Source organism: Leucoraja erinacea, unplaced genomic scaffold (genome assembly GCF_028641065.1).
Source record: "Leucoraja erinacea ecotype New England unplaced genomic scaffold, Leri_hhj_1 Leri_96S, whole genome shotgun sequence".
NCBI lineage: Eukaryota > Metazoa > Chordata > Chondrichthyes > Rajiformes > Rajidae > Leucoraja > Leucoraja erinaceus.
Window position 1 is genome coordinate 110,970 of NW_026576916.1, and position 13,477 is coordinate 124,446.

General features: G+C 49.1%; 1 protein-coding gene across 1 annotated transcript in view; it reads right to left on the minus strand.

Annotated features, from left to right (window-relative positions):
- tbrg4 (transforming growth factor beta regulator 4) overlaps window positions 1–13,477 on the minus strand; it is a 54,662-nt gene that overhangs the window by 28,199 nt on the left and 12,986 nt on the right. The window contains exons 4-6 of the mRNA XM_055631940.1: window positions 11,616–11,787; window positions 8,600–8,757; window positions 6,316–6,426 (exon numbers count right to left, since the gene is read on the minus strand). Of these exons, the coding sequence (XP_055487915.1) occupies window positions 6,316–6,426; window positions 8,600–8,757; window positions 11,616–11,787 (441 nt within the window). The remainder of the gene's footprint in view (window positions 1–6,315; window positions 6,427–8,599; window positions 8,758–11,615; window positions 11,788–13,477) is intronic.

Sequence of the window (13,477 nt, forward strand, 5' to 3'; positions counted from 1 at the left end):
CTTGGCCGTCATTCGGGCCTCATTTACCCGTTATATGTAAATTAGGGTGGCGCGTCGTGAGGCGTGCGGTGCGCATGGCGAGGCGTGGAATCGCATGCGGTGATGTGCTGTATCGCGCGGCGCTCTACGATTTAGTACAGGAACTAAATCCTCGCGCGCCACCTGACGTATCGCTGATGCTTTGGCGCCGTACGCTGGCGTCCCGGCGTATCGCGTGGTGACGCATGGTAACGTCACCGTGCGTCAACGTCCTTATATCTATGTCCTGCCGCGCGCCGCAGGGTATTCTAATGATGTCACGCGCACCAGACGGCTGTGCTGACCCGTGATGACACATCGACCTATTCTACAAATGAGGCGCAAATGCCTGCCAAGTGGGACAGGCCCTTTAGTTAGTTTAGTTTATTATTGTCACTTGCACGCACCAAGGTACAGGGAAAAGCTTTTTGTTTCGTGCTATCCAGTCAGCGGAAAGACTACAGGTGATTACAGTCATGTTGTCCACGGTGTACAGATACAGTATAAAGTGTGTAACGTTTAGTGCAAGATAAAGTCCGATTACAGATGTGTAATGAACAGTCGTGTACAGATATAGGTTTGGTTTAGTTTAGCTTTATTGTCACATGTACCGAGGTATAGCGAAAATCTTTTTTTCCTGTCAAGTTGGAGAGACTGTACATGATTACAATCGAGCCGTCCACAGTGTACAGATACAGGATTAAGTGAATAACATTTAGTGCAAGGTAGTCTAGTAACATTTGATTAAAGATAGTCCAAAGGACTCCAATGAGGTAGATGGGAGGTCAGGACTGCTCTCTGGTTGTGTTAGGATGATTCAACTGCCTGATAACAGCTGGGAAGAAACTGTTCCCAAATCTGGAGGTGTGCGTTTTCACACTTCTGTACCTCTTGCCCGATGGGAGAGGGGAGAAGAGGGAGAGGGGTGAGACTGGTCCTTGGTGATGCTGCTGGCCTTACCGAGGCAGAGTGAGGTGAAGATGGTGTCGATGTAAGGGAGGTTGGTTTGCGTGATGGTCTGGGCTGCGTCCACAACTCTGCATTTTCTTGGGGTCTTGGATGGAGCTGTTCCCAGACCCTGCAGCGATGCCTGCTACTTATACCCGTCACCATTATTTGGTACATTTTTCTTTGTGCAGTTTTGGTCTCCAAATTTGAGGAAGGTCATTCTTGCTATTGAGGGAGTGCAGCGTAGGTTCACCAGGTTAATTCCCGGGATGGCGGGACTGTCATACACTGAGAGAATGGAGCAGCTGGGCTTGTACACTCTGGAGTTTAGAAGGATGAGAGGAGATCTTATTGAAACATATAAGATCATTAAGGGTTTGGACACGCTGGAGACAGGAAACATGTTCCCGATGTTGGGGGAGTCCAGAACCAGGGGCCACTGTTTAAGAATATAGAAACATAGAAACAGAAAATAGGTGCAGGAGGAGACCATTCGGCCCTTCGAGCCAGCACCGCCATTTATTGTGATCATGGCTGATCGTCCCCAATCAATAAGGGCGAAGTCATTTAGAACGGAGACGAGGAAACACTTCTTCTCACAGAGAGTTGTGAGTCTGTGGAATTCTCTGCCTGGGCGGTGGAGGTCGTTTCTTAGATAGTGGAGTCAGGGGATATGGGATATGGAGAGAAGGCAGGAACTGGGTACTGATTGGGGATGATCAGCCATGATCACATTGAATGGCGGTGCTGGCTTGTAGGGCCGATGGCCTACTCCTGCACCTATTGTCTATTGGGCAATTAGAGAATGTCGGATTAGTGTAGATTAGTTTAGGTTTAGAAAAACATCCTGATTGTCCACCCTGTCTAAGCCTTTCGCAATGTTTATATACAAAACCTTCATAATTTTACATGCCATCAACACTTTATCAAAAGCAGCCATGTGTGGGCAATAATGTGGATCTTCCACCAATACCTGCAGCCAGTGAATAAATAAATAGAATGACATTTGGGTGTCAAACCACCAGGGGGGGCTGTGCACGATAGGCAGCCCCGCCAACAGTCTGTGTGTTTTTTTTATTTTTTTTATTTTAAGTTTGTGTAAATGTTCTCCGGTTTGTTTTATGTGGGGGTCGGGGGTCGGGGGTTTTTTTTCAGTTGCTTACCTTGCCGGAGATGCGATTAATTTTCGGATCGCATTCTCCGGTCGTTCTGCAGCCTACCATCGATGGAGCTGGTGGCCTCCTCAGACTGACCTTGGGATCCCACCGTGGGGCGTGGACTCAACATCAGAGTCGATCTCTTGCCTGGGATCGCTCCAAACCGCGGCCAGCAGACTTTACGTCGGGAGCTCGCAGTCTCGCAGGCTAGGCGGGAGTTCTGACGAACGTAGAGGTTCGGCCAGCCCCGGAGCTGACATCCCCCCGATGCGTAGGGCCCGAACGCCGCTGGCTACGGGAGCCAAGATTGTCCCGTCAACGGAGGGCTCGAGGCAAAGGGAAGAGATTGAAATATTTTTTCACCTTCCATCACAGTGAGGTATGTGGAGGAGTCCCTGTGGTGGGTGTTCACGTTAAATGTGTTTAGTGTGTTCTGTTGCTTTTTATTTGTATGACTGACGTGGCAAATGAAATTCCTCGCATGTTACAAAACATACTTGTCTAATCAAGTATTATTGTGGTTGTGATTGTATCTAACTGCAAACATCAGGTTAATGTGGAATCTTGAGCCAAATGTTCGAGGAAGCACAGTGGTGCAGCGGTAGATTTGCTGCTTCACAGCGCCAGGGACCCAGGTTCGATCCTGACCACAGGTGCTATCTGTGTGGAGTTTGCATGTTCTTCCTGTGACCGCGTGGGGTTTTTTCTGGGTGCTCCGCTTTCCTCCCTGCATCCCAAAAGGCGTGCGGGTTTGTAGGTTCATTAACCCTCCGTTAATTGCCTCAAGGGGCAGAGGATAGAACTGGTATTAAGGCGATCGCTGGTCGGCACGGGCTCAGTGGGCCAAAAGGGACTGGTTACGTGCTGCATCTCTCAACTGAACTAAACACAGCAGGTCAGGCAGCACCTGGGGACGGGACGGATAGGCAACATTTTGGGTCGGGATAGGTGGTGTTTTGCGGTGGGACCCAAACGATGCACTCTATTTTGACACAAGATTCGCCTCAGTTGGACGTAACAACGAAGGAGATATTGGCTTTGGAAGAAACGTGGAAAATGTTCACCAGGATATTTCTGGGGGCCGGGTGTTCAAATCACAAAGACATTGAAAAGACAAAATAGTGGAAGGTTTTAAATGGGAGTTATTTCTTCTGGCAAGATAATTAAAAACACGTGGACATAAATTTAGAATTAGAACTAGACTAAAAGCTTTTTTCAACAGAAAAGGGCATGGCCGGGCGACTCAACGCTGCCCTACAGCGCCGGAGACCCGGGTTTGATCCCGTTACCGGTGCTTGTCTGTGCAGAGTTTGTACATTCACCCTGTGACCTACGTAGGTTTTCTCCGCGATCTTCGGTTTCCTCCCACATACAGGTTGGTAAGTTAATTTGGCTTGGTATCTATCTATATAATATTAAAACTGTATGTGTGTGTGTGTGTGTGTTTCTGCCTGACTTGTGGGTGCCAGCCTTTGATTCGTTGCTACGCCAACACCAGACCCACAAACACCCAGATTCTTTCCATTTCGGTAGGGATTTCACTTTTCATTCAAAGTATCCTGATTAAATTTCATCGTGTTTATGTACACATTTTTAATAAAATCCTTCTCCCCCCCCCCGACCCCCACGCACTGATTTTGTCGCCTCCTTCTGGCCAGCGACCATAACGGCTGCTGGCGCCCGCATCTCGCCTCAAAGACGCCAGTTAAAAACAGCCGCACTGCTGAGTCCTGGACGACTTGAGTTGGAGGACCACGTCTCCCGTGGGGGCTACAGGTAGGGAACGGCTGCGTTGGGGGTCTAGTATGACGGTAAGATTGTCCCCAATGTCTGTGGAATAGTGTTAATTGTGAGGGGATTGCTGGTTGGTGCGGGCTCAGTGGGCTGAAGGGCCTGTTTCCGTGCTGTATCTCTAAACTAAACTAAAATTAAATTTCACTGTACATAACAATAACAAATCTAAACCTATACCATTGCAACTTCTCCACTCTGAGCCGAGTGCATCGACCATCCTATCCTCGTCTGGAGTGTAGTCCTAACCTACCATTTACTCACTGAGGATCCTCAGACTATCTTTAATCGGGACTTTATCTTGCACTAAATGTTATACCCATTATCCTGTATCTGTACACTGTGGACGGCTCGATTGCAATCATAGACACAATCATAGCAAAGAAGTTCTTCTGCATTTGTATAGGGCCCTAGCGAGGCCACACCTGGAGTATTGTGTGCAGTTTTGATCCCCTAATTTGACGAAGGACTTGCTTTCTATTGAGGGAGTGTAGCGTAGGTTTACAAGGTTAATTCCCGGGATGGCGGGACTGTCATATGCTGAGAGAATGGAGCGGCTGGGCTTGTACACTCTGGGATTTAGAAGGATGAGAGGATATCTTATTGAAACATTAGATTATTAAGGGTTTGGACACGCTAGAGGCAGGAAACATGTTCCCGATGTTGGGGGAGTCCAGAACCAGGGGCCACAGTTTAAAAATAAGGGGTAAGCTATTTAGAACAGAGAAAAGGAAACACTTTTTCTCACAAAGAGTTGTGAGTCTGTGGATGGGCAGTGGATGCTTTCAAGAGAGAGCTAGAGAGGGCTCTTAAAGATAGCGGAGTCAGGGGATATGGGGAGAAGGCAGGAATGGGGTACTGATTGGGGATGATCAGCCATGATCACATTGAATGGCGGTGCTGTCTCGAAGGGCCGAATGGCTTACTCCTGCACCTGTTATCTATTGTCTGTTGTCTAAAATGCTGGAGTAACTCAGCGGGACAGGCCGCTTCTCTGGAAAGAAGGAATGGGTGACGTTTCGGGTTGAGAACCTTCTTCAGACTGAGAGTCAGGGGAGAGGGAAACGAGAGATATGGAAGGGCAAGGTGAAAACGAGACATCAAAGAGGACGAAGCTCAAGGAAAACGGAGAATAGATCATTGTTAGCTGAGGGGATGGGGTCAAGGAAAGAGCATTCACGTCGCGGCCCTGTTTCCACCAATCTTTCCACCACCATGCACAAGAAGCAACTAGCCCGACATCCCTCTGGAAGGCGACTGTCAAAGCTGCCACAGTCAGACATAAAAACAGTTTTTATCCACGAGTAGTTGCTCTACTCAACAGCCAAAAATCTGTAGCCTCCCTTTGATCTGGTATTTTGTTGGTTCACATGCTTGATCAATGGTGTTTTATCATTAATGTTTTATTATTATTAATGTTTAGTGTTTTCGGAGTCATTCGTAACTGTCACTGTGTGTCATGTTGCTACTTGTGGGCGGAGCACCAAGGCAAATTCCTTGTATGTGAATACTTGGCCAATACACTTACTTACTTACTTAATCATTGTCTGCGGATGCCGAGAAGTGAGTTCAGCTCTGGGCGAACAACTTGTAGTCTTGTGTGTGGACTCGATATGAAGAAGAAGCTGAGGGGAAGGTGACAACGAGGCATGCAACGGAAACTTTAATCAGGAAGACCGTCGGACTGGTCGGGGAACAGGGATGGAGTGAGAGAGGGAAAGCAATAGTTATTTTAAGTTAGAGAAGTTATTGTTCAGACCGCTGGGGTGTAAGCTGCCCAAATATGAGGCGCTGATTCTCCAATTTGCGCTGGGCCTCACTCTGACATCGGAGGAGGCCCTGGACAGAAAGGTCAGTCTGGGAATGGGAATGAACTTTTATTGTAATTATTTAAATATAATCAATGTGGTCTCATTGGAGGCATCAAGGTTCCTAACGGCCCTGTCCCACGGTGCGAGTTCATTCCAAGAGCTCTCCCGAGTTGAAAAAAAATCAAACTCGTGTTAAGCAAGGAGAATGAACGTAGCGGGTACGTCGGAGCTCGGGGACTTCTCTTAGCGGCTCGTAACGCTAACGGCAGGTACTCGGGAAGACTCGCTAACGGCAGGTAAGCACGGGGAGACTCGTGAAGATTTTTCAACATGTTGAAAAAATGTCCACGAGAGCCCCGAGTACCGACGAGCGGCCATTACCGTAAATCTCCGGGTTTGAATCAGGGCAAACTCGGGAGAATTAGCTCTTGGAATGAACTCGTCCCGTGGGACAGGGGTTTAAGTTAAAGGGTTTAACTGACGCAACAAAAAGCTTTTCACTCTACCTCGGTATGCAATAAACTAAACAATGATACCGCTGAGTCATTGTGGACATCAATCTAAGATGCGTGTGCGATCAGCATCCTTACCTGAGCAAAGAAGGCCTCTCCAGTGGCTGGTTGATAGTTGAGACGGGCAAAGGCCATGATGATGTTGCAGAGTTGTACCTCCGACATCTTGCCACAGTGCTCGTGTACATACTAGACAAGATAACACAACACGTTCAATTATCTGCACCATATCCTGTTCCCCAGAGCAGTGCACAAAAAAAAACAAAACAGAAGACAAGGCACAAAAAAGCTGGAGTAACTCAGAGGGCCAGGCCGCATCTCCGGAGAAAAGGAATAGGTGACGTTTCAGGTCGAGAAACTTTCTTCAGACCGAGTTTAAGAAAGAACTGCAGATGCTGGAAAAATCGAAGGTAGACAAAAATGCTGGAGAAACTCAGCGGGGGGGGGGGGGGGGAGCATCTACGGAGCGAAGGAATAGGTGACGTTTCGGGTCAAGACCCCAGAGTCTGAAGAAGGGTCTCGACCCGAAAAGTCACCCATTCCTTCGCTCCATAGATGCTGCCTCCCCCCGCTGAGTTTCTCCAGCACTTTTGTCAACCTTATGTCTACCTCATTCTTCAGGGAACGGGGGTTCCCCTCCCCAGCTATAGATGAGGCTCTCACCAGGGTCTCTTCAATACCCCGCAACACTGCTCTCTCTCCCCATCCCCCCCCCACTCGGAACAAGGGCAGAGTCTCCCTAGTCCTCACCTTCCACCCCACTAGCTGTCACATGCAACAAATAATTTGAACCTTTTGTCTACCTTCTTCAGACTTCAGAGACCGACTAATGTATTGAGAATTGTATTTAATCACCTTGGGTGTTCGGTTTTCAATTAAAAACAGGTAGATTTTGCTGATAGGAACCTGAGGGGCAATTTTCTTCACACAGAGGGCGTTGGGTACATGGACCAAGCTGCCAGACAAGTTAATTGAGGCAGGAACAATAACAACATTTAAAAGATGGTTGGGTGGGAACAGGATAGGAAAGGTTTAGAGCAAATTTCCCATCCTGGGGTAAATTTCTAATACCCAGGGGGTAAATTAGTTGATTCTGGATTTGTAGATATTTTTTCTCATTGACTGACTGTGTTTGGTTCTGGTATACCGGTCTCTGTTCATCATTAGTTGTTCATAAATAAGTGAAACAAAATAAGTGTTTGGCCCATCTCCCTCTAAAGATGGGCCAAACACGGGAAGCTGGGACTCATGTAGATGGAACTTCTTGGTCAGTATGGACAAGTTGGGCCGAAGGGCCTGGTTCCATGCTGTATCACTGTTCTGACTCCATAACTCACTTTCAGATATGATATTCTGCTAGACAAATGTACTGGAGTCTGAAGAAGGGTTTCGGCCCGAAACGTTGCCTATTTCCTTCGCTCCATAGATGCTGCTGCACCCGCTGAGTTTCTCCAGCACTTTTGTCTACCTTCGATTTTCCAGCATCTGCAGTTCCTTCTTAAACACATGGTATTCTGTTAATCAACCATTTGAACAATAACAGCATCCAAAAATCTACTATTCTGTGCATCTTTATTTGTAGAAACCCAGTATCCTCTCCAAAACCAATTGTATTCATCAGAATCCAGCCCCTGATCTGCACGTCTGTGAATAACCCTCTCATGTTCAAATGTTCTAACTGTAGGGTTTCTTAAAGACATGGTGGAAAGGTTAGAGGGATTTGTGGCAAGTGTTGGTCGGGGCAACTAGTGTAGATGGGGCACCTTGGTCAGACAATAGACAATAGGTGCAGGAGTAGGCCATTTGAGCCAGCACCGCCATTCAATGCGATCATGGCTGATCATCCCCAATCAGTACCCCATATCCCCCATATCCCCTGACTGCGCTATTTTTAAGAGCCCTATCTAGCTCTCTCTTGAAATTATCCAGAGAACCTGCCTCCACCGCCCTCTGAGACAGAGAATTCCACGGATTCACCACTCTCTGAAAAAGAGACCAAAACTGCACACAATACTCCAGGTGTGGTCTCACTAGGGCCCTGTACAACTGCAGAAGGACCTCTTTGCTCCTATACTCGACTCCCCTTGTTATGAAGGCCAACATGCCATTCGCCTTCTTCACTGCCTGCTGTGAAGGTGGCAAGGTGTGAAAAGGAGACATCAAAGGGGACAAAACTCAAGGAAGACGTAGAACAAGTCACTGTTAGCTCGGGAAAGGCGACGACAAAGCATACAAAGATAACAATTAATGAGGAGGACAATCAGATTCATTGATCCACGTTCTGGACCGCTGAGTTACCCAGGCATTTAGTGTCGCTCACAGCTCCACAGAGCAAGCTGCAGGTTAATGATTGCAACGTCACCTGTGCAAGAGCTTCAAACAAAGGTAGATTGAGCCACTTCAGGTAGGCAAAAGACTTTGTGCATCGCATGACGTCGAGCGAACTCAGCTCCGGGACCCTGGGGAGCAGCTCGGAGGCCAGCCGCTGGAATACCTGCGTCTGCTGGAAGTTCAGCTTTCCTGTGGGAATATCGGATGCTAGCATTAAACTCAATTCACCCGCTGTAATCGCTGAATCAACAATTACGGTTTGGCATGCAGACGTCTTCTCGGTCTATACATTTGGATTGTTTTCTCTGGAACGTTGGAGGTGGAGGTATTTGATCGAGCGGAAGTATATAAAATTAAAGCCCTTGTCCCACGGTGCGAGTTCAGTCAAGAGTTTAAAAAATAATCAAACTCGTGGTAAGCACGGAGAATGAACGCAGCGGGTACGTCGGAGCTCGGGGACGTCTCTTAGCGGCTCGTAACGCTAACGGCAGGTACTCGGGAAGACTCGCTAACGGCAGGTAAGCTCGTGAAGACTTGTGAAGATTTTTCAACATGTTGAAAAATGTCCACGAGAGCCCCGAGTACCGACGAGTGGCCATTACCGTAAATCTCCCAGTTCGAATCAGGGCAAACTCGGGAGAGCTCTTGGAATAAACACGTACAGTGGGACAGGGGGTATATGGGATGAACATTTTGAGGGTGGCACAGTGGAGCAGTGGTAGAGTTGCTGCCTCACAGCGCCAGAGACCCGGGTTCGATCCCGACTACGGAGTTTGCACGTTCTCCCCGTGACCTGCGTGGGTTTTCTCCGAGATCTCAGGTTTCCTCCCACACTCCAAAGACGTGCAGGTTTGTAGGTTAATTGGCTTGGTATAAAAGTAAATTGGCCCGAGTGTGAGGGGTAGTGTTAGTGTGCGGGGATCACTGGTCAATGGACAATAGATAATAGATGCAGGAGTAGGTCATTCGGCCCTTCGAGCCAGCACTGCCATTCAATGTGATCATGGCTGATCAGCCCCAATCAGGTGCAGACTCGGTGGGCCAATGTGCTGTATCTCAAAACGTGCTGTATCTCTAAACTAAATGAGTGTCTACGATAGAACTAGTGTACGGGGTGATTGTGGTCGGCAGTGACTCAGTGGGCCGAAGGGCATGTTTCCATGCTGTATCTGAAAACAAATTTATTTCAACAGATAATCTTCCGACATTTTCGGGATCCCACCGCTGGCCACATCTTCCCATCTCCTCCCCTTTCGGCTCTCCACTCCCTCCGTAACTCCCTGGTCAATTCGTCCCTTCCCACCCAAACCACCCCCTTCCCTGGTACTTTCCCTTGCGACTGCAGGAAATGCTACACTTGTCGCTTTACCTCCCCCCTTGACTCCATCCAAGGACCCAAGCAGTCGTTCCTGGTGAGGCAGAGGTTCACCTGCACCTCCTCCAACCTCATCTATTGCATCCGCTGCTCTAGGTGTCAGCTGCTCTACATCGGTGAGACCAAGCGCAGGCTTGGCGATCGCTTCGCCCAACACCTCCGCTCGGTTCGCACTAACCAACCTGATCTCCCGGTGGCCCAGCACTTCAACTCCCCCTCCCATTCCCAATCCGACCTTTGTCCTGGGCCTCCTCCGTGGCCAGAGTGAGTCCCACCGCAAATTGGAGGAGCAGCAACTCATATTTCGCTTGGGTAGTTTACACCCCAGCGGTATGAACATTGACTTCTCCAATTTCAGGTAGTCCCTGCTTTCTCCTTCCTTCCCCTCCCCTTCCCAGCTCCCCCACAGCCCACTGTCTCCGCCTCTTCCTTTCTTCTTCCCCCCCACCACCCCCACCCCCACATCAGTCTGAAGAAGGGTCTCAACCCGAAACGTCACCTATTCCTTCGCTCCATAGATGATGCCTCACCCGCTGAGTTCCTCCAGCATTTTTATCTGTCTTCTGCAAACACGTGATTTGATGCCTGCCAACCGGGGCAGGATGGGGACGGGATCCAATGTGAACACGTGATAGATGTGGCCCGCCATCCGCTCACAGATATGCGTCCCGGCCCCTATGCAGAACAAGTTCTAGGCCATGACTTCTGACTACAATTTATGTACGGTCTGCTCCGAATAGTGAAAGGCCTGGATAGAGTGGATGTGGAGAGGATGTTTCCACTGGTGGGAGAGTCTAGGACCAGAGGGCACAGCCTCAGAATTAAAGGATGGACATTTAGAAAAGTGATCAGGAGGAATTTCTTTAGCTAGAGGGCAGTGAATCTGTGGATGGTAGACACAAAATGCTGGAGTAACTCAGCGGGTGAGACAGCATCTATGGAGAGAAAGAATTGGCGTCCATTTGGGTCGAGAATTGGCGTCGTTTCGGCTCGATAGTTTCAAAGTCGCCTTGTTGAGTCTCATTGTCTGTAACTCGTTTTCACCTAGCACACAGCTAACAACGGCCTGTTTCCTTTATCACCGGCATCCTTCATTCATTTGTTCTCTAACTCTCTACATCACCGTCTCCATGTCCTGTTTCCCTCTCCCCTGACTCTCACTCAAACCAAAACGTCACCAATTCCTTTTCTCCAGAGATGCTGTCTTACCCGCCGAATTACTCCAGTATTTTGTGCATTATCTTTAGCCTCATAAGGGACATTTCCCTCGTAGGTGGTCTATTTATTTATTTTAATCCATCCCTTTTAAATTATTCATCTATTTATTTTTATTGTAGAGATGCAACGCGGAAACAGGCCCTTCGGCCCACCGGGTCCGCGCCGCCCAGCGATCCCCGCACACTAACACTATCCTACACACACTAGGGACAATTTATACATTTACCAAGCTAATTAACCTACAAACCTGCGCGTCTTTGGAGTGTGGGGGGGGAAACCGAAGATCTCGGAGAAAACCCACGCAGGTCGCGGGGAGAACGTACAGACTCCGTACAGACAAGCGCTTGTAGTCGGGATCGAACCCCGGGTCTCCGACGCTGCAAGCGCTGTAAGGCAGCAACTCTACCGCTGCGCCACCGTGACGGCCCAAGTTGAGTTTAGGTGCTGCACCCACCATAAGCAAACGCCATGTCAATCAGTACGCTGGTCTTCAGGTCCAGGTGCTTTTGCATGAAGTGGTAGGAGAGGGCACGGAGCAGGGGGACGGAGCGGCGACTCTGTATGGCCAAGGCCAGCATCACTTTCCTTGTGTCATCGGGAGTGAAGTTCTCAGCCAGTTCCAAGCACTGAAACATAAAATGGCAAATATACACGTGCAGTGAAAGGACATATTCTGCGTAGACTCGGGTGGCACAAGGTCACAAGTTATAGGAGTAGAATTAGGCCATTCAGCCCTTGATCATCAGTCTATGAAAGTAAGCATGCACGTACAGCAGGCAGTGAAGAAAACGAATGGCTTGTTGGCCTTTATAACAAGAGGAATTGAATATAGGAGCAGAGAGATCCTTCTGCAGTTGTACAGAGCCCTAGTGAGACCACACCTGGACTATTGTGTGCATTTTTGGTCCCCTAATTTGAGGAAGGACATTCTTGCTATTGAGGGAGTGCAGCGCAGGTTTACAAGGTTAATTCCCGGGATGGCGGGTCTGTCATATGCTGAGAGAATGGAGCAGCTGGGCTTGTACACTCTGGAGTTTAGAAGGATGAGAGGTTATCTCATTGAAACATATAAGATTGTTAAGGGTTTGGACACACTAGAGGCAGGAAACATGTTCCCGATGTTGGGGGAGTCCAGAACCAGGGGCCACAGTTTACGAATAAGGGTAAGCCGTTTAGAACGGAGACGAGGAAACAGTTTTTCCACACAGAGTGTTGTGAGTCCGTGGAATTCTCTGCCTCAAATGTATATTTGCCATTTTATGTTTCAGTGCTTGGAACTGGTGGAGGCCGGTTCTCTGGATACTTTCAAGAGAGAGTTAGAGAGGGCTCTTGAAGATAGCGGAGTCAGGGGATATGGGGAGAAGGCAGGAACAGGGTACTGATTGTGGATGATCAGCCGTGAGCACATTGAATGGCGGTACTGGCTCGATGGGCCGAATGGCCTACTCCTGTACCTATTGTCTATCCAGGAGAAAACCCGCGCAGATCATGGGGAGAAGGTGCAAACTCCGTACAGACAGCACCTGTAGTCAGGATAGAACCCCGTTCTCTGGCGCTGTGAGACAGCAACTCTACCGCTGCGCCACCTTTGCTCTTCGATTGTATTTGAGTTTGGCTTGATTATATTTATGTGTGGTGGTATCTGCATTGATTAGATGGCATGCAAAGCAAAGCTTTTCACAGTACCGCTTTACAGGTGACAATAATGAACCTAACCCTCAGTGTCATAGGCTCATAGAATGATAGTGTGGAAACAGGCCCTTCGGCCCAACACGCCCACACTGGCCAACAATGTCCCAGCTACACTAGCCTCAACGCTAACCACAATCCGGTAGGCGGCGCGACTCTCGTCAGCAGCGGCCTCTGCAGCCCGTCCGCGTTTTTATTATTTTCTGTCTATGTTTTTATGTAGTTTTTGTTATTTTTTGTTGGGGTATGTGTGTGTGGGGGGGGGGGGGGGGGGTGGGAGGGGGGGGGGGAACTTTTTAAATCTCTCCCTGCACGGGAGACCCGACCTTTTCTCGTCGGGTCTCCGTTATCGTTGGGGCTGCAACAGAAGAAGCCGGGGACTCTGGTGCCGACTCACCTCACCGTCGTGGGGCTGGCCGAGTCCGGAGCGGGTGGAGCGGTGGTGGGAGCGCTGCTGCTGCTGCTGCGGCCCGACCTACGGAGAGTCGGAGGCTTCAACTGCAGGTTTGGTGGACGGCGGCACCGGGAGCCCGCGGGTCCCCGGAGGGAGACCGCTTTTCAGGGCTCTCGCAATGCCGACTTCTCCCGCCCGAGTTGCGGGGTTGAAGAGCTCCTGGAGCGGGGCCT